The sequence below is a fragment of the Arvicanthis niloticus genome, chromosome 2 (assembly GCF_011762505.2).
Source record: "Arvicanthis niloticus isolate mArvNil1 chromosome 2, mArvNil1.pat.X, whole genome shotgun sequence".
In the NCBI taxonomy this organism is placed as follows: domain Eukaryota; kingdom Metazoa; phylum Chordata; class Mammalia; order Rodentia; family Muridae; genus Arvicanthis; species Arvicanthis niloticus.
Window position 1 is genome coordinate 98,654,602 of NC_047659.1, and position 21,576 is coordinate 98,676,177.

General features: G+C 41.6%; 1 protein-coding gene across 6 annotated transcripts in view; it reads right to left on the bottom strand.

Moving 5' to 3' along the window:
* Positions 1–21,576, bottom strand: part of Nphp1 (nephrocystin 1) — a 48,481-nt gene that overhangs the window by 15,121 nt on the left and 11,784 nt on the right. For 2 of the 6 annotated variants that reach the window (XM_034496304.2, XM_076929719.1), the window contains exons 5-14: positions 19,308–19,515; positions 17,493–17,594; positions 15,348–15,469; positions 14,718–14,760; positions 13,584–13,671; positions 12,012–12,106; positions 10,410–10,538; positions 7,938–8,012; positions 6,308–6,418; positions 401–483 (exon numbers count right to left, since the gene is read on the bottom strand). In XM_034496304.2, the coding sequence (XP_034352195.1) occupies positions 401–483; positions 6,308–6,418; positions 7,938–8,012; positions 10,410–10,538; positions 12,012–12,106; positions 13,584–13,671; positions 14,718–14,760; positions 15,348–15,469; positions 17,493–17,594; positions 19,308–19,515 (1,056 nt within the window). Of the gene's footprint in view, positions 1–400; positions 484–6,307; positions 6,419–7,937; positions 8,013–10,409; positions 10,539–12,011; positions 12,110–13,583; positions 13,672–14,717; positions 14,761–15,347; positions 15,470–17,492; positions 17,595–19,307; positions 19,516–21,576 lie in introns of all 6 variants that reach the window. The other 4 variants (XM_034496303.2, XM_034496307.2, XM_034496306.2 and 1 more) reach the window with 3 other exon arrangements.

Genomic DNA, 21,576 nt, shown 5'->3' on the forward strand with positions numbered 1-21,576 from the left:
AGGTATTGGCCCAGTCTGCTCTTGCTCTTACAGCCTCAATTTGTTTACAGTTGTTGCCACTGCAATTTCAGTGACCTGCCTGTCATTGAAGACAGAGGATTGCAGATTCACCATCTGCTCTCTGCCAGGCTCTATTTTCAGCCCACTGAAGTGTGGGCTGAATGTCTTCAGCACACAGCCCAGGTGAACATCTTTTAAAACACAGATTCTCTGGGTCATTTTTTTTCTCACTAGGGTGAGCATGTGAACTGTTTTCCCATGCTCCCTCAAACTTTAGGATCAAAATAAGAAGCCCTCTTCCCAAAACTTATTGAACTATTAACAGAACACTCCTGAGTTAGATAGTCCTTAGGGATTTTCTACAAGTCACCCCCTTGTAAGGAATAGTGAGCTCACTTACTTTGCTGGAATAGGAACTCCACTGGCATCGAAAAGCTTAAGAAACACCCAGCCACAGCTTAACTCTCCTCTCTCACCAGTTGACTGTGAAATAAAACGAACACAGAGCAGTGCTTGAGCTAGCCACTCATGAGCACACACCACGTCCTCACATTCTAAGCACCGAGCTGCCCTCAAAGAAAAGAAGATGCCTCCTGCCAGGACTCCATTTTACTTGTAGGTCAGGAGTTAAAAGTGGTCCTTCAAATGACAACTCTGCTTTATTAAATCTCACCCTGAAGTAATTGGTGCCACTGGGTCTTTAGTGCTATTCAGTTTTGGAACAGTGTCAAATCACAGGACACTACGTGGCACTCTGAAGCTTTGTTATACAAGGGAATGGACTACAGGAATCAGTAACTCAAGGGTCCCGTCCCTCAGCTTCCCTGCCAACTGCCAGGCATCAGTGGGGCTCACCTGTCTCCCCATGTCCTACCCATGTATCTTGAAGATGTGCAGGCCCACACAGTAAATTAATGTGATCTTCCTGTGACAGCTCTCTGGGTAGCTGCAGGGCCAAGTTTATATGCTACACGGGTTAAGCTGGGATCAGAGTATGGACATGTGGAGTCTAGTGAGCGTGCACTCCAGTGGGTTTAGTGTTTCTCTGACAAGCATTAAAGCACACTTCTGATGTTCCCTTGTCCTTCTCTCATGTCCCTGAGCAAGAAGTGTGAACCTACAAAGTTAAGTGGCCTCAGCTCCAGGAGGACAGAATGCCCTCAGGACTTTTTAATTACCTCTGGGAAGTCCCAGCCTTTCTTTATGAGATTTTATTCTATAAAAGCAACTGGAGTTCAGTGATGCTATAAATGCCAACAAAACCCTTCTGTCTTAACTATCACTTAGCATTACGTCACACAAATGAGAACCAAGGTGGAAAGATGGCTCAGCAAGTCAAGGTGCTTGCTGCCAAACCTGACAACCTAAGTTCAATGCTTGGGACCACACAGTGAAAGGAGAGAGTTGACTCCTACAATTTTTCTCTGACCTTCATATTGTGCCCACTCACAAATAAAATGTAATACTTTTTTTAAAAAATGAGAGTCAGGGTCCCTTCCGGTCTAGGCCAGAGCACTGAGCAGATCTTGGGTGGCAGCTCTGTCCCCAACCTCCAAGAACCCAGAGGAAGCAGGGATCCCAGGCGCTCTAACTTGGACAGTGTCTTAGAAACTAGTTCTCAGATCTGAGGCCTGGATCAGACCTCTGCCAGGTCTGCTGTTGTGTGGACCCCGGATTCCACCTGAGACATACTGGAAGGTCCACTCAACCCAGAGCCATAGAGGAACAAATGAACTCAGAGCGTCAGACAACATATCCTGAGATATTCTAGAGGAGACACTGCACCCAGAACAGCAGACACCTAGCTGGACTACTACCTTGGAGGCACCATATCCTGAGGCATCCTAGAGGTACCACTGTAATCAGTGCAGCTGGAAAAGATCACAGAGACATCTGGACCCCTAGGAGATCAGACACAAGCTAGATAACTGGAAAGGCAGGCTTCAGTCAGAGACAGCAAGTACAGGCAGCACTAGAGTTAACCAGATGGCAAAAGGCAAGAGCAAGAACATAAGCAACAGAAACCAAAGTTACATGGCATCATCAGAACCCAGCTCCCCCATCAGAGCAAGCCCTGAACACCCCATCACACCAGAAAAGCAGGAATCAGAATTAAAATCACTTCTCATGATGATGATAGAGGGCTTTAAGAAAGACATAAATAATACTCTCAAAGAACTTAAGGAGAGCACTGGTAGACAGATAGAAACCCTTGAAGAGGAAACACAAAAATCCCTTAAGGAATTGCAAGAAAATGCAACCAAACGGGAAAAGGAATTAAACAGAACCATGCAGGATCTAAAAATGGAAGTAGAAACAATAAAGAAATCACAAAGGGACAATACCCTGGAGATAGAAAACCTAAAAAAAAAGATCAGGAGTCATAGACACAAGTATTACCAACAGAATACAAGAGATGGAAGAGAGAATCTCATGTGCAGAAGATACCATGGAAAACATTGACACAACTGTCAAAGAAAATGCAAAATACAAAAAGCTACTAACCCAAAACATACAAGAAATCCAAGACACAATGAGAAGGCCAAACCTAAGGATAATAGGTATAGATGAGGGGGAAGACACCCAACTTAAAGGACCAGTAAATATCCTCAACAAAATTATAGAGGAAAACTTCCCTAACCTAAAGAAAGAGCTGTCCATAAATATACAAGAAACCTACAGAACTCCAAATAGTTTAGACCAGAAAAGAAATACTTCCCACCATATAATAGTCAAACCATCAAATGTACAAAACAAAGAAAAAATACTAAAAGCAGTAAGGGAAAAAGGCAAAGTAACATATAAAGGCATACCTAGAAGAATTACACCAGACTTCTCACCAGAGACCATAAAAGCCAGAAGATCCTGGACCGATATCATACAGACCCTAAGAGAACACAAATGCCAGCCCAGACTACTATACCCAGCAAAACTCTCAACCATTATTGATGGAGAAACCAAAATATTCCATGACAAATCCAAATTTATACAGTATCTCAACACAAATCCAGCACTTCAAAGAATAATTGGTGGAAAACTCCAACACAAGGAGGGAAACTACAACCTAGAAAAAGCAAGAAAGTAATCTTCCAAAAACCTCAAAAGAAGATAGTTACACAAACATATCTCCACGGATGTTAGCCCGAAAGCTTGGATTAGCGAAGACTCAACCCACAGACCACATGAAGCTCATGAAGAAGGAAGACCAAGAGGGGATGCCTCAGTTCTACTTAGAACGAGAAACAAAAATGCTCAAGGGAGCAAATAGGGAAACAAAACATGGAACAGAAACTGAAGGAGGGGCCATCAGGAGACCATTCCACCTGGGTATTCACCCCATGTACAGCCACCTAGGCTAAACACTGTTGTGGATGGCTGGAAGTGCATAATGTGAGGAACATGATATAGCTGTCTCCTTAGAGGTCTGCCAAAGACTAACACACTCAGAGGACGATGCTCACAGTTAACCACTGATATGAGCAGGGGTTTCCCAATGGAGAACTTAGTGAGAGGACTGAAGGAGCAGAAAGGGTTAGTGACCCCAGGTGGAAAGCAACAATACCAAACAACCAGAGTCCCCCAGTTTAGAACCCACCAGCCTGGGAACACATAGGGAGGGACCCAAGACTCCAGAGGTATATGTAGGGGAGGATGGCCTTGTTGGACATAGGTGGGAGAGGAGTTTCTTGGTCCCATAAACAAAAAAATGAACACACAGTGGGGGGGGGATGTGAGGGTGGGGAGGGGATAGTGACAGGGGGGGGTAGGTTCGGTCACTGCCTCATAGAAGCATGAGGAGGGGGATGGGATAGGAGGTTTCTGGGTGGTGGGAGGAAGTAGGGTAAGGGGATAAAATCCAAAACGTAAATACTACAACCAATTTTAACAAGCGGAAAAAAAAAAGTCGTCAGAACCAACATCTTAAAAAAAAAAATGTCAGCCCCCTGGGGGTGAGAATTTTTTTTTTTTTTCTTGATACTAAAACTTGTTCTGAGAATTGTATATTGCAGAATACACAGCCTTGGTGTATCTACTCATCAAGCATACTGAGCAGACCTGCCCAAACCTCCGATGTCCTGGAATTCCATCTGGATTCAGTGAAGACACAGCATCAGAGGCTTATCAACTTACTCTTCCCCCCACCCCTCTTCTAAAATCTCAACGCCCTTAATCAGCTTGAAGAAGTTAAAGAAGAGTCAGCGCCCCTATTCCCTGAGCTTGAGGACTAATGTGGTTAATAATGGTCTGTCTTTCTAGGGAAAAGTAGTGGTTTTGTTGGAACAGGAGGGATTAGCTAGGACTTATTGCATAGCCATAACCTATTGGTAGAAATCTGTATAATTATTATCAAGATGAAGTTATAATTTCTTAAATGGTACAAAATTTACTTTGATTTCAAATTTAAGGTTTTCATTGGTATGAGCCTCTTATTAATATAAAAGTGAGGTGAATATTGATACTCTCATGGGCACTGTGCCCGTATAGGAATACAAGGCCTAGACCCAGGAAGGAATACATTTAGGAATACAAGGCCTAGACCCAGCCCTTTTTTAACTTTTTTAACTGATTTGGGACGGTTAACCTATGAGTTAAGGGACTATAGCAAATTCATGGTTTTGAGTTTATTGTTAGGGTGTTTTCCATATTTTATTTAGAAATAGCTGAGAGGAGTGAACAGACAACAGTCCAGGTTACCTTACATGGATAGTTGGTTTTCAAAACATCAGAAGTCCATAGAACTGACGCTACAAATATTTATATATTAATGTTCATTTTGATTAGAGACCTGTCTGCTCCTGACAGCTTCCTGTCGTGGATTCTAAGAAGAAATTGAGCATCCTTGGAGATACTCCAGTTGTGTGGTGACAGCCACTAGGCAAGAATTGCCTCTCTCCATCTACAAATTACTGTCCAGAAAAGGACACACTTGCAGAATAGTCGACTGATTATATCTGCCTAGACAGAGTAATCAGCCCTTAATAATCCTGCATCACTAAGGTCTGTCAGATGATTCTGGGCCAGAAGGCTGAAGATTTGATGCTCCAACGTTCGGTAGTATAGGGGCTTTTCAGGTGTTCAGCGGTCTCTATAAATTGGCTAAGTTTTAGAAGCTATGCTTAGTGCTTCCCATAACTTCAGTTAACTCAGTCATTCTGGATTTCTGATGGGGTTGAAGACCTATAGTCTCATAACCAATCCTGGCTATTTACTTTGAGAGAAAAGATCTGAGTAGATGGTTTTCAGCTGACATTCATTCTAAAGCCAAAAAGCCAGGATCAAAAGTAAGTGTTTTAGTTAGAAGAGATGACAGAGGTTCTGGTTAGTCAACAGAATGATGGACTGGGTATTAGGACTATCTTGTACCTCACTGGTACAATTAGAAACAAGTATGCTCTAATTGTATTTTGAGAAAAAAGTTCTACTTTAACAGGAAGAGTGATATGTAGGAGGAGCTAAGTGGGAAGGAGTACTGAGAGGAAGAGATGGAACAAGGAGAGAAGATGAAGAAGAGGAGAAGCTAGGTGATGAGAGAGAGAAAGAGAGAGGGGGCGTGGAGGCAGATGTTCACATGTCTCCACCAGTCAAAGATAGTTTTTATATCTAGGTTGGGTATTGGGTTACGCTTCTGATTGAGCACTACCAAACTTATAAATCCTTTGATTAACATTTTTAAAAAAATCGTATAAAAGCAAAAAGGAAAGGGGGGGCATGGGACAGGGGTGTTCTAGGGAGGGGAAATGTGGAAAGGGGATGGCATCTTAAATGTAAATAAAATATAAAATAAAAAAAATGTCTATTATGATTCCAAAAATAAAATAAAATGAGAGTCAGTATCAATCTGGTTCCTTCACAGTTCAATGTGATACACAGAAATCCTTTCTTGTTAAGTGTGAATTTCCCCTAAAGCTATGTGTGTTTGAATACTTGGTCTCTTGCTTGTATACTATTTGGGATTTTGGCTGCAGAACCATTAGGGGTGGACCCTGCTGGAGGAAGTGAGTCACTGGGGGTGGCCTTGAGGTTACAGTCCAGTCCCACTTGTTCACTGTCTGCCTCCCTCTTGACCGCTGTTGCACTGAGCCTAGGCCTCCCTCTGCTGCCTGGCACGTTTCCCTGCCACGGTGGACTGATCCCTGGAACTGTGAGCTACAATAAACTCTTCCCAGAGCCACTTTTGTCAGGGCGTTTTACCAGAACAACACAAATGTAGCTAACACAGCTTCTATCACTTTGCTTGTAAATCAGATAGAGATCTAACTGTTCCCTTTTGATGCATTAGACAGTTTGTCTTTCAATTTTGACATACATTGCGAATGTAAGAAATTCCAAGTTCAAACAATATCCCAAGGTCTGGAGTTGAAGAATTGGACCTGATAAAACAGTCACCATCGAGCAAGCATGGCAAGATGCCAGTGACCTAGAAAGATAAGGAAGCCAAAGTTACTGACAGAAATGAAGAGTGGGCTGGGCTTGCAGCCCTCTCATCAGTAAAGGGCTCATGATATAATAGAGGGAGAGAGGAAGAGTGGGGCACACAGAGATGGCTCAGTGAACAAAGGGGTTGCAGCCAGGCCTGAAGACTTGAGTTTGATCCCTGGATGGACCCACAAAGTTCAGGAAAGTACTGATTCCTACAAGCTACCCTCTGCCCTTCTTTCACATGTTGTATTTTAGCATATGATATGCTAAAATAGATTAATGTAAACAAATAAGCAACAAACAAACCATTCTTGAAAGTAGATGGACCAGATTCACATGTGAATGATTGGAAGCAGAAACATTTAGCTTTTCTGCTGACAGAGAAATTACCTCCAACTTTCCTGATTTGTTTGTTTGTTTGTTTGTTTGTTTAGAACAGGCAAAGAAACAAAAACTGTCAGTCCCCAGAGCTGTGACAAAACACATCCTGTATACTATATTACACTAACTATGTCTAAAGGACTGAAGACCACAGTGCATGGGGCCTGTCCAAGGCCAGGGTCCATCAGCAGTGGATATTGTCGCTGGTGACAGATGTCCATGCACATGAAAACTCCCATATAACTAGAGCATGTGATGTGCTCAGCTTTATTCAAGAAAAGCACTCATATTTATTCTTCCCAGTAGCTCATCCTCACATCCTGAGAAAACAGAAAATCCTACTTTTAACACTGCATATTGCCAGAGATGAGGGAGCAAACCGTGAAGGTCTCAGGCAAAGGACAAGCAGTGCTCCCTAGAGGCAGGTGTGAGGGAACAAAAGGCTTTGAGGAGCTGTGCCACAGAGCAATGAGGACACAAGTCAGTCACCTCAAGTGAGGTGGCTGAGCCTCCAGCAGAGCCTGTGCCCTCTCTCTGACCTGTCTTGTGCTAAGACCTGATGCAGTAGGAGGAAGGGAACCGAAGGGCTTCTAGGGTGCGGTGGAACAAAGGAATTGGCTGTGGGAGGGAGGTAAACACTGAAGCCATGAGTCCTTGGAGGTAGGAAAAAGCAAACCACAAACAATACTGTCAAAAGAACATGAAGACTCCCTTGACTCACTAGCATCTGTGTGAAACTGACTCAGGGGCTCGAAGCCCTAACCTCCCCACAGCCTCAACGGGATCTAGGTGTAACACACCAGTCCCTGAGGCACTGCCTTTGATTTCTATATGAGGGAAATACCCGAGTGCCATCAGCACAGCTGGAAGATTTCACTTTGAAAAAACAGATCAATCCTAATCTTACTTCTTGCTTTCTGTTCCATGAAAGGACATTTCCTAAAATTGAAATAGACTGAGGCCGTGGTCACAGCTTCAGTGAGTCAGGGGCCTGAGGGACTCTTGCCAAGAATAATAAAGGCTATAAAGATTTCCATTTGGCCCTATACACTGAATGTCCCATGCAGCACACTCTGGAAGCCTTGGATCCACCTCACACTTCACAGATGAAGGTGCTCCCTCAGCAGGTGCCTTACCTGAGGAGAAAAGGTCCATGTTTTTGGCTTTTTAGGCTGCCACACAGCTCGGACTGTATGAATATTACTCAGGACCTGAAATGAGATTTTTTTTTCATTTGAAATCACATGTAGGGGCCTATGAAATATTGCACCTCTGAGTTCCAAGCCACCAAGAATGGCTGTGTGTGTGTGTGTGTGTGTGTGTAAGGTATGTATACAGGACAAAGAAAATGGAAGAACAAAAGATTAGAAGGGAAAAAAACCAAGGTGGGGAGTCCAGTGCAGAGTGTATGCTTAGCACATGTGAGGCCCTGAGCTCCATCTCTACTCACAAGAGAAAATCAGTAAAAATGTAGCATCTAGCTGAAAGCCCCAAGCTCCTTTCCAGCATCCCTGCTTCCTTGGGCTCTGCAGCCTTTGGTGAACTTCTGAGAACTGGGCTGTGTGGGGAGGCTGTCTCTACAAGTGACAAGTCCTTACTTAGTTCTGACAGCAGTGCTTCTTATTTGTGACAGTCTTAGAGTTATTGTGGAGAATTCAAGTAAACAGCATGAGATCACGAATTCCTACTAGATACACCTATACCAGAAAATCTGCTACAATCCAGTTTCATGAGTTAATGGCTATGATTGTTGTTTATGGCCTACTTGACTCATCTTCTGTCCCCCTTTCCTTCTCAGATCTCTGATTGTTCCTGATCTTAAGGAGGAAGATGGTGGGTATTTTCCTATTAAGTCTGGTGATGGAGCACTGAGCTTCCCTGCGTGTTGTTTCATGCATGTTTCTATGTTCATCTGGTCATTTTTCTTTGTGCTGTCAACATGATAGATTACAATGATTGCTTGTCGAGTGTTAAATGTTAGCTGCACAACTGTACACATCTGAATTCTTAGAAGAAAGTCCCCTGGCTGTACAATGGTGTCTGTTCTACCCACCTAGGCCCAGTCTGAGTACTGGATTAGAATTTCAATTTCTATAGCCACGAAGGATACTGGTCATATACTTTTTTTCTTTTTATGTAACACTTTGGCATCATGTTTTTCCTGGCTTCATGAGATGATGCATTTTCTTCATATCTTTTCTTTTCTTCATGTACAAGAAGTTCATATGAAATTGGTTCTAAAACTTTTTAAGCTGTAAGTTATTAGTGAAGCTGTGCAGGCCTAGAGTGTTCCCTAGAGAAAGATATCTTATTAGGATTTATTCCTTTCATAGACATTACCATTTTTACTTTAGTTTCATTAAATTATAGTTTTCCAAGAAACACTTTATCAGTATTGCAAAATCTGCTGGCATAGAATTGACTGTGAGATCCCATATTGCCTGCTAATGTCTGTTTTTGTTTTTTCGAGACAGGGTTTCTCTGTGTAGTCCTGGCTGTCCTGGAACTCACTCTGTAGACCAGGCTGGCCTCGAACTCAGAAATCGCCTGCCTCTGCCTCCCAAGTGCTGGGATTAAAGGCATGTACCACCACTGCCCCTGCTAATGTCTGAAGGATCTGTGTTAATGTCTTAATTTCTATTCAGATATTGGTAATTTGTTTTGTTTTCTCTCTAAAAACAATTTCTTCGGCTGGGCATGAAGTGCATACCTTTAATCCCAGCACCTGGGAGGTAGAGGCAAACAGATCTCTGTGAGTTCCAGGCCAGCCTGGTGTACAAAGAAAGTCCAGGACAGCCAAGGCTACACAGAAAAACCTTGCCTCAAAGGACACAAACAAATAAATAAACAAACAAAGAAACAGAAAAAAACCAGAAAATCCGAACCCAAACCAAACCAAAAATCAGCTTCTTCATAAGTTTTACCATGTATCTTTCAATTTGATTCTTAAAACAAAAACAAAACCACTTTTTAATGTTTTCTGTTTATCTTTTCTCCTATTTTATTAATTTCTATAATTTTGTCTTCTTGATTCTTTCAGGCTTATCTCACTTTTCTACGCCCATTTTTTTAAAGTTGGTAGCTTGGACAACTGACTTTGAGACTTTATTCTTTCCAGTATTTGAGTTAAAGCTACAAATGTCTGTCCAGGCACTAAGAATCTTTTTATAAAAGATATGTTTGTTTAAAAAAATCATTTCTTTAGACTTTTGTTTGGTAATGGTGAAAAGCAGTCTCTCGAATCAGGGAGGAGTAGAGTGGGAAGCTTTGTATAGCTATGCAGTACTTTGCTTTCTTAGTTAAGGTGGTGGTTACACTGATGTATATATTTGTCAAAGATGTGGTGCTCTAGTTGGGTCCCAGACTGAGAATAGCAGCAGGATATAAGCTTTGGAACCTTGGATACTTATCTGTGATGTAACAATATCATACTCACCACTCAAAGAACCAGGAGTTAGACCTACTTAGTCAGAAACAGTGTGGGGTGCACCACCTATTATATTCCTATACATGTGTGGTGTGGGTACATAATGGATATGTGTGGAGGGAGGGGGAGGGGGATCATACCCAGGGCACCTTGACTCAGTTCTCATGGATTTAGCTCCTACCTTGCTGCCATCAAACAGGCAGAGGCGGATGTGTCTGCTGAGGACCTGGATGCTTGTTCCTGGGAGAGGAATCATTTTACAGCTCCATAGAGTCAGAATCGATGAAACACGACTAGGTCTTGACATGATCTGAAAGGAAAATTAAGCACAAAATTTATTTTATTTATTATTTAAAACAATCCATTTCTAAACCTTTTTTTTTTTTTAACACAAATACAGCTTAGGCAAACAAACGTACAGCTAGGTGTAGCAATTCACTCTGGAAATCTTAGCACTTAGGAGGTGAAGGCAGAAGGACTAGAAGTTCAGGGTCAGCCTGGGCTACATGAGACCCTGTTTTTAAAACAAAAACAAAACAAAAAACCCAGCCGGGTGGTGGTGGCTCACGCCTTTAATCCCAGCACTTGGGAGGCAGAGGCAGGTGGATTTCTGAGTTCAAGGCCAGCCTGGTCTACAGAGTGAGTTCCAGGACAGCCAGGAATACACAGAGAAACCCTGTCTCGAAAAAAAAAACAAAAAGAAACCCCCCAAAAAACCCAGGCAAACAGGATGCTGGAGAGATGCCTTAGCAGTTAAGAGCACTGACTGCTCTTCCAGAGGTGCAGAGTCAATTTCCAGCAACCACATAGTGGTTCACAACCATTTGTAATGGGATCTGATGCCCTCTTCTGGTGTGTCTAATGACAGCTACAGTGTATTCATATACATAAAATAAATACACAATTCTTTAGGAAAAAAATATAACAACCAACCAAGCAAAAAAAAAAAAAAAAAAAAAAAGACTTATAGACTAAAAAACAAAACCCAAGAATTTTACACAAGCATATATGCATAACATAGTTTTGGTGAAGTTCACTTAAAACAAAAATCGGTCATTTGAGGTAAATTTTCATAGAGCTACATTTGAAAGTTGCAATTTTTTCCTTAGTTACTTATAAACTGCAGTGGAAAGGCCACACAGGACTCACCGCAGGTTAAACCACATCTCTGAGTCGTTTTGTTGAGATGTGTGTGGGCGTGACCAGGTACCACAGTGTAGCTTCAGGACAAGGCATTAGTGTCCAGGTTCATGCCCTAAGTTCCCTAAGTGACCCAGTAGGTCTTGAGAGTGGTAAGAAGAAATAAGTCTCCTCCTCCCCAAGCTGCTTTTGTTCATGGTGTTTTATCACATCACTAAAAACCTCAAGTGTGACCACCTCTCTCTGAAGCTATAAAACTAAACAACTGCTGGGGTGAGGGAGGCCTGTTGGGAATAGTTGCCTATGAATTCCAGGGTGTGGTGTGTCTGAAGATAGCTATAGTGTACTCATATATAAAACAAATAACTATTTTTTTAAAAAACGGTAGGATAGTTGGAGTTACAAAGACTTTGTCTCCAAAAAAAATGTTTAATATATAAAGTTAGGATTATTTCTTTTGTAGTGAGAAAAAACAACAGAAAAGAGGAAGATAAAGTTGAGGCACAAAGTTTCAAATTATAAAATATCTTCCAGAAATATAGAGTGTGTTCTCTGCAATGTATTTGTCAATTTGCACGCTATTTACACACTTGCCACAGGAGACGCTGCACACTTCCATATGACCAACAGGAAGCACACGTACCGTGCCTGCCTTAGCATCCCACATTAGGTCTCTGAAGGCCAGCTGTGATGTCGTGATCTCAGGCTTCAAGAAGTAGCTTCCTCGAAAATGGATTCCTGCTGAAACAACGTTCTTTTTATTTTCTTACAAAAAAAGACCTGAAATTCAAAACCCTAAATCCATACTGCTACATGACAAGCTCAGCAAAAAGTTTCTGAAAGCCATGCACTCACTAAGAACTCAGCTCCTGAGACAGATGCACCTATATATGTCTGTATATTAAAACAAAGCACAAAACTTAGAGATATAAAGATCACCTTAGTTGGGTATATTAGCACACACCTTTAATCCCAGCACTCAGGAGGCAGAGGCAGGCAGGTCTCTGAGTTTGAAGCCAGCCTGGTCTACAGAGTGACTTCCAGGACGACTCCTGCACACACACACACACCCCTTATAAAAAAGTAAAACTCACTTCAAGGCAGCTTTAAGAGAGTTCTAAAGATTCAGACAGAAAGATACTCTGTGATAATGACGATGTATTCAAATACTTGTGTAAAATGTAAGAAATCTGTAATCACTTTTTAAGATTTGAGGGGGAAATTATATATCTAGTTTTACTTTTTTTAAATTGTTTTTTTTTTTTTTAATTTGGACAATGTCTCCTCTAAATACCAGGGTCCTCTAACTCTCTCTATAGCTAAGGATGACTTGAACTTCTGGCCCTTTTGTTTCTGCCTCCCACACACTGGGATCACAGGCCTACAAACATGGAGTGTTTATTATAGAGAGCACTATTTATTCAAGAAACAGTTTTGGAGCCCTTGCTCTGTGCCAAGTGCTATGCCCTTAAAGCCACAGGATTAGGTCTCCTGGTAACACTGATAGGGCAAGTACCAGAAGGAGGAAGGCTGGAAGAAGTCTGCTACAGATACAGGAAAGGGCAAGTGAATGAGAAGTCCTGTTTGTGCAACTAGGAAAGAAGCTGGGAGCCAGAGCACCACACACGGCCTGGCCTCCCTGACTGCAACAGGAAGGCAAGAAGGATGGGGAAGAGATGAGCTCTCAAGAAGGCGAGGAGCAGGGCTGAGGAGCAGGATCGGCTAAGCACTTGCCATGTGGGCTTGAGGACCTCAGCTTGGTCCTTCAGAACCCAGGCAAACAGCCAAGAGCAGTGCAGTGACACACACCTATGGTCCTGGTGCTGGGGTACAGAAGCAGGGGATCCTTGGGGCTTGTGGCTACTAAGCCTAGCCATATTGAGTAGGGGACCTTGCCTCAAAAAATATGGTAGGGAACAGTTGAGGCAGACTCCCTCTGGCCTCAACATATGTACACACTGAATCAATCAATCAATCTCTCTCTCTCTCTCTCTCTCTCTCTCTCTCTCTCTCTCTCTCTCTGTCTACTCTCTCTCTCTCCTTCCCTCCCCCCTCCCTCCCCCCTCTTCCCCCTCTGATACACGCACGCATGTACACATGCAGGGGGTAGATTTAGTATCTTCAACTTGTTCAGACAACTGTAGAAGAATTAGCATTCAGCCTTAACTGCTGAACTACAAGAGTACAGAGACTGAAAGCCTGTGTCATTCACTACCTTCATCCAGCAGCTGGGAGAGCGTGGAAGGCCGGAACCCTGTAGGAATGGCTCCCATCGTGGCTAACACATCAACAGTGTTTATCTGCTGAAGAGAGGAAAATGAAACAGACTTGTTGCTCCTGTTCCTCCTCTTGCCTTTGTAGTACACTTCAACACTATTGCAACTGCAACCCCCAACCAACCAGACAGACTGTGAAGTAAGAAATATTGCAGTGGGGGCTGGAGAGACGGCTCAGCAGTTAAGAGCACTCACTGATCTTCCAGAGGTCCTGAGTTCAATTCCCAGCAACCACATGGTGGCTCACAACCATCTGTAATGGGGTCTGATGCACTATTCTGGTGTGTCTGAAGGGAGTGACAGTGTGCTCATATACATAAAATAAGTAAATAAATCTTAAAAAAAATAGGAAAAAAATAAAAAGAAAAAAGAAATACTGTGGTGCAAACCCAAATTCCTAGAGGGTGGCACTCATCATGAACCCTGGTTTTTCATAGTGACTAGAGAATGGAGCTCCGAGTTCTAAATTAGCTGCCAAAGTGTCCCCACTCCTGTCAAGGTCCACAGCACATGCCACTGAACATATGGTGCCAACTGCACTTGATAGGCACTTTAAAAGCACTGCCCACCCACTCACAGCACACCCAGGTAACTGAGGAGGGGACTCAGGAGTGAGGAAAGCTACTCACTACACTGCTAGTGGGGATGATTTATGGGGTTGGGAGAAGTTTCAGTGTTACATAATTTTTGATTGATAAAATTGTGGGTAATTTCTTACTCTGATGTCTTTTTAAATGTTTTTTAAATAGCTCAACTTTAATATTCCAAAATGATAGAAAATCCATGTGGGAACACAGGATAATTCCAAGCTCTCAAATCATATCACAGATGAGATTCTGATTGCTTATACAAAAGGACATAATGAGAATGCTATTTGCATCATGGCCCACGAAAGCATAAGATGTGCTTTATGCTCCAGACACCTTGCACTTGTTGTGATCTCTGCTGCCTGCCCTCCAGTCTCTACTCTGCCCTGAACTCAGTCGGAACTACTAAGTAACAAACCAAATGTATCTCATTTGTCAAATATGTCAATATTATTAGACATAAAACTGAAGACAAGGGGAACCAACCTCTGAGATAGCTTTTCGAACAGCACTCCAGTGGGAATCAGTTCTAGGAAGACAAAGGAGCAAGGTCAGTGCAGGGACCAGTTGCACCTATTTCAATTGGGAGTCAAAAAGTGTGCAATCACCAATCAGCTCTGAAAACTAAACTGTCTTCTTTAAACCAAGCTAGGACTAAATGCCCTAAAAGATTTACAAAATTAAAGTAGCAAAACTTGTCTCCATTTCAAGAAAGGGTTGAATTATTTATAATAGTAAAAATGAAGCCAAAAGTTTCTGAGGCTGCTGATGATTTAGTTGGTAAAATATTTGCCACGCAAGTGTAAGGACTTGAGTTCAAAATCCTAGAGCCGACATAAAAAGCTAGGCATGGTGATGTGTATTTTTAATCTCAGAGCTGTTGAGGTGGAGACAGCAAGGTTTTAGGGCTCACTGCCCACCCAGCCTAGCCTGATTAGCCAGTCCCAAGCCCAAGAGAGACCCAACATCAAAAACAAGGTGCACAGCTCCTGTGGTACACTATTCAAGGTTTCCCTCACATGCACACATGCACATACCTGCGCATATACCAACTAACACATGCTTGAACATGCACACACAGGTTTAAGCCACCCGATGCCCTCTCACACCTCGTACCTCTGCTTCACCTGGGCCCCATCTGCAGTTTCATCCATCACCTCCACGTCCTCCTCACCATCCTCCTCACCACCCTCCTCGCTGTCTTCGCTTGATTCCAGGTTGTCTTCTTTATTATAGGGCTGAGAAATTGTGGATATACAAAGTGATGTTCAGCCAATACAAAATCAAACAACAAAAATATCAGCATTCAGCACAGATGAGGATATTTGTATGTAAAGCTTGTAACATGTGTTTAGTAATTTCATTATTTAAAAAAAATGACAGTCAGGCATGGTAATTCCACAATTTGGGAACATGAGTCAGGAGTATCATGAATTTTAGTCTGGCCTGGGCTCCACAGCAAGATCCTGTCCAAGAAAAGAAAAAAGAAAAAAAAAAACTGAAGAAAGAAGAAGCAGCAGAAGGAGAAGGAAAGGGAGGAAGAGAGGAGGAGGAGGAGGACAAAGAGGAGTAAAAAGAGAAGGGGGAGGACGAGTATGAAGAGGAAGAAGAGAAGGAGGAGGAAGGCAAGTTTAACTTACATACCAGTCTATGTCAGATAGAATTTAAATTAAAAATTAAGAGAAGAATCAGTAAAAGTGTTGGAAAAAATTAGTCTTGTAATAAGCAAGGCCTTTTTAGAAACAATACCAAATATAAAACCAAAAGTCACAAGTGGAAACACAACACTGATACATTTAGCTAACAAAAATACACACACAGCTGAAAGCCAACAAAAATATCAAACATAAATGTCTGAAGGGTAATATCTTTATTAATATTCTAACAGGTGTTATATTCAATGAGGAATGATATAAATAGGAAATGAGGAGTGTTAGGGCCTAAGTAGAACGCTAAGGCCTGTTACTTGGCTAACCTGCCATTTTGTTCCATTACTAATATTATAAGGAAATTTTCTCCTATGTTGTTTCTGTTGTTACTAGGAAACTTTCTCATGCCCGAGTTGATTACATATCCTGTTACTAGGATGATTTGTGCTCTTGGAAACCTATCACAATAGAAGACGGTTAGAACTGCTTTGTATAGTTAGCCACAGTAAGCTTTGACGCAAGTACCCAGCAGCTGTGTCTGAGCTTTTATGGTATTGCCTGTGTAAGCTGCCCCTGGGAGGGACCCTAACATAAGAGAGACAGCTATACCCATTTAGAATAAGACTTCCATTTTGAGTAGGGGTCCAATAAAGTTTAAATTCCCAAGACCTCTCTTGTAACTGACACCCTACTTGGCAGAACACACACACATGTGGGTAACTGACATAGTGGTTGGCAAGTTAAGGCATGAATTTTATACAAGGCAGATCCCCTGCCACAGTTGGATACCCCAACCAACAGGAACAGGATAAGTATACAACAAAGACATGTTCCTAAAGAGATGTTCCACCCCTAAGTCCTGAATGATGGAGTGACTTGGCACAGATGTTTCTAGATCTCAGGCTTAAAAGCCCTATAGGATCGACTCAGCATCGAAATTCAGTCCCCAAGTCTGGACTGCAGCCCTGATCAATCAGTCCTGGGACCTAAGCTCAATAAACTAGCCATGTCTGACTGAGATTGGTGTTCTTGTGGTTTGTGAGGCGACTTCTGGACCCCAACAAGGAGTATAATAAATGCAAATAAAACCATAATGAGATTGGTTTTGATGACCACAGCTAACACTGTCAAACATATAAGAAAACACTCTCAGGTGTGTTGGTAAACAAATTTTCTCAGGTGTGTTGGCAAATTGGTAAAACAAATCAAAACCAAAGATGGGTGTGTGGGCCATTGCAGCAGTGGCTTCCTGTTCTCCAACTCCCCATCTCTGTTCTGAAAGAATTTCTGACTACACCAGGCACTGGGAAGGTGGAGACAGGCAGATCCCTGGGACTTGGTAGCCTATGTGGTAACCCAATGAGAGACCCTGACTCAGAAACTAAGGTGGACAGTACTAGAAACAGCACTAACCCAAAGCACCCTCAAGACGGGAGTGTTCCAGGGCTCACAAGCATACCCTAGGGGCTGGTGGGTAAAGTTCCCCTACCACTATCTCTTTAAAATCAAACCATTCACTTACCAACAAGTCAGAAAGAAGCACAGCTCCGTGCCTCATTACCATTACAATGGCAACACTTTAGTTGGAAAGGCACAAAGGATCAGGACTAACCTCCAAGTAGGTCCTGGGAATGAGGCCTTCAGCTCCCTCAGCATCCTTAGCCAGCCACCAACCATCAGGCTTTTTCTCAATTATATGGAGAATGTCCCCTTTCTTAAGTGGAAACAATTAAAAATTGAACAAAAACTATAAAACTATGAACAATATTGCATTACAAATGCTTCAAAAATATCTTTTTACAAAGGTAAAATCTTATTTAATCCCAGCTAAAAGAAAAAGAATCCATAGCACTCTACTACTGACTCTTTGTGACTATAAATGAACCGCTTCATAGGAAGCTATACTCAAGTGAGAAGCACCTCTTCACTTTTGTGTTTTTGTTTTTTGGTGTGTATGAGTGCTTTGCCTGCATGTATATTTATGTACCACATGAATGCCTGGTACTCATGGAAGTCAGAAAGGGCTTTGGATTCCCTGGAACTGGAGTTACAGGTGTTTGTGAACCACAGTATGGGAGCTGATAACCAAACCCAGGTCCTCTGTAAACGCAGCAAGTGCTCTTAACTGCTGAGCCATCTCTCCATCCCCTTAACTATCATTTTTAAGGTACCATGCTTATGCTAACACTTGGATTATTATATAAGACATTTTGAATTTTGCATCTTTCTTTGGACAATATCTTTCGGAAGTACCATGTGAATCCTTGAGGAAAATCAGTTCTGTGAAATTAAAATTAAACTATATGCTGAAGCAAAAATAGTGCTTTTCCAATATATTCCAATTAACATTTTGAATGACATTTATGCATACAGAAACATAATCTACCATCTAGGTATGGTAGTGCATACCTTTAATTCTAGTACTGAGGAGGTAGAAGCAGGTGGATCTCTTGAGTTTGAGGCCAGCCTGGTCTATAGATTGTGAGAACATGTCAAATATATATGTATTCTTTATATACATATATAGTCTTTATATATATATATATATATATATATATATATATATATATATATATATATATAGTCTTTAACAAGTGAAGACGTTCTACCATTGATGATATTGAGAAACAAAGTCTTTCTTAGAGTACACAGTATGTCTAATATTGATGGCATTCTTCAGAACTGAAAAATAATCCTATGAACTAAAATGTAAATGTTTAAGTTTTATAATACACTTATATATATTATTCATTTGTTATTTAATTTTGAAAATTGATAACTACAAGGACTAAGATTAGTATATTCTTTAAAATTTTCACTCATGTTGATGACAGAAAGTCACAAACTTCCTTAAGAACCACAAGTCTCAGGCCAGGCTGACTTGGTGGGAAAGTGGTTGCCTAGCAATCATAAGGCCTGTAGTTTGCTCTCCAGCACTGAAGAAGCAATACCCTGAGGGTTTTTTGTTGAGGGGGGTGTTTTGGATGGGATTTTTTTTTTTTTTTTTTTGAGACTAGGTCTCACCATGTAACCTTGGCTGGCTTGGAACTCACTATGTAGACCAAGCTTGTTTTGAACTTACATCTGTCTGTCTCTGCCTCCTGAGTTCTGGGAGTAAAGGCATGAGTCCAGTGCCAGGGTCTAAAGAAGTGTCTCTAACGACATGAAGCACACCTGTTGCCACAAGCTGCATACTCTCTTAAGTTAAGTGATTTCATGCATATCACAATTACAAAATTTACCCTTATTAAGAGTTACCAAAACTGCAGCTATTTAAAAAAAAAATAAGAGAGCCTCCATTTAGAAGTCATGATTAGTTTTCTAAAGATGGATTATTCCCAGGACTGTGTAACACAAGCACACATAGCCTTTTGTACTGTCAGCCATGCAGTTACCCTGGCTATCCTGCAGCCTTACTCCACCTTACCTTAAACGTCAGGTCCCCAGCCTGCTGAGCAGCAAAGTCCCCGAGAGCAATGTATGTGACAGTTTCTGCTTGTTTCCGGGAGGCTTGTTCTTGCTTTCCTTCCTCATCCCCTTCTGACTCTTCTTCTTCTCCACCTGTTTCTTCAGTTTCTTCATCTTCATCATCCTCAGTCATGTCATCTTCCTCCTTGTCACTGTGTGCCTCAACTCTGTGAAAAACACTTCTATCAGGAGGACTGCCTGGAGTCCCATGGGAGGAAGGCAATTCTATCAGGAGGATCTCCCGAAGTCGCATCCTGGCTCAGTGAGTGAGTAGAGAAAGCTTGTATGGACAAGAGCTACAGTCAAGAGCTGCTCTGCTTTTGGAGCTAGAAGTGGAAGGAAGCAGGAAGAAATCATGGCTGACAATCTCTACCCTTAGGCTAAGCTCATGGGGTGGGAGGCACTGAGGGCGGAGGAGGCAGCTCTCGGACACTGTATCCAAACCCTGGAGTGGTCCCTGCACACACTGCTCAAGCATCTTATCATGTGTAGACTGCATGAGCATGGGTTTCAATTCTGCTTCTGCCCATCCCTCCATGAATAAACTTGGGTAGGTTAGCTGGTCTGTGTGTTTGTAGTGCTGGGAATGGAACTGAAGGCAAATGTTCTACTACTGAGCTATAACCCGGTCCTGGGTCAGACTGGCCTTAGCCTCCCAAGTGTGGGGTTAGAGACATACGCCACCACACTCAGAAAGAACCGTAACTGTTTCTCAAAAGAAAAGGAAAGAAACCATGACTTTTGTCTGCTGATCTGACCCACTGCTTAGCTGTTCTCGTTTCCGCTGTTCTTTGTTCCCTTTCTTAAGTTTTCTTTGGTCCCTTCCTTTCTTCGTTGGCTCCTTAAGTCGGAAGCTCTAATTGATTCTTAATATTCTTTACAAATTACTCATTCAAATCTATGTACTTTCCTCTAATCACCACTTTGGCTGTAACTCACAAGATATATTCATTTTTTATTCATAATATATTCTAACTGCCACTGTAATATTTTCTTTGACTCATGAGTTATATAAAAGTTTGTGATTTAATTTGCAAACATTGGTGATTTCTATTTTTTATTATTGAATTTTAATGTAATTCCAAAATTTCAAATGATATACATGACACAGATTCAATTTTAAGAAGCACAGTGACAAGTATTTTGTGGTTTCTGTAGTTCATTTAATTAACCATCGATGTCATAGGTGCACTGCCCTTGAAAAGCAGCATATTGTGTCCTTGTGCACAGAGATCTACACAAGCGACACCAGTGTTCTTAGTTAAGGTTGCTGAGTACCATGGATTGATTTACTGGCCCACAGGAGTGGCCACTCTGGCTTTATACATTTGAATCTGTTGTTGGGATTATATTTCCCCTACTGAACTCACTCGTCTATAAATACAAAATGTTCTCCCTTACGTAGTAAACACTTCTGGCCGAGTTATCTACTTTGCCTGGTTAAAGTAACTGCCTTACTTGGCTTTTGTTAGTATGTGAATATAATATATTTTTTAGTCTTTTACTTTGAAGTTATCTATAATTTGTCAATAGTGTATAACTATTATAAGCAATATACATATTTGGGTCTATAAAAAAAAATACAAAACAAACAAGCCCAAACTCCAAGACAACCTGACAATCACTCTCTTTTAAGTGAAATGCTAGTCCACTTACCTTTAACACAACTGTCTCAGTGACGATAGGCATGTCACCTCTAGTTTAACACAAGTATCTCAGTGATGACGTCACAGGTATGTCACCTTTAGTTTCACTTCTGTCTCATGTGCTACTTTTGTTGTTTCTCTTCTTTCTTTTAAAAAATTGTTTACTGAGTAATTTTTTAGCATTCCACCTTATTGTTTATATAGTTTTCTTAGTGTATGTATTTATAATATAATCTGTTATAGTTTTACTTTAATTAATAATGTTTCATTATCAGCAAAAACAAAAGAATCTCATGATAGTAGAATTGCACTCACCTCCTCTGTGCTGCTGCTGTGCTCTTACCACACGTGGCTAATTCACTAGTTTTAGTTTTCATGTCTGAATTTGTCTGCTTGCTAAAATTGAACGAGCATGCACAGTGCTTGTGTGGTCCACTGTCGGTATTTGCAAGGCAACAGAGACTCAATTGTCAATGCTTGGCTCTTGGCTCCCCTCAGGCTGGCCACGGCAGCACTCTCTCTCCCTTTAGCTCTCCCACAGTAAACAGATGTCCTTGCAGCAGCTGACTTAACAACATGTCT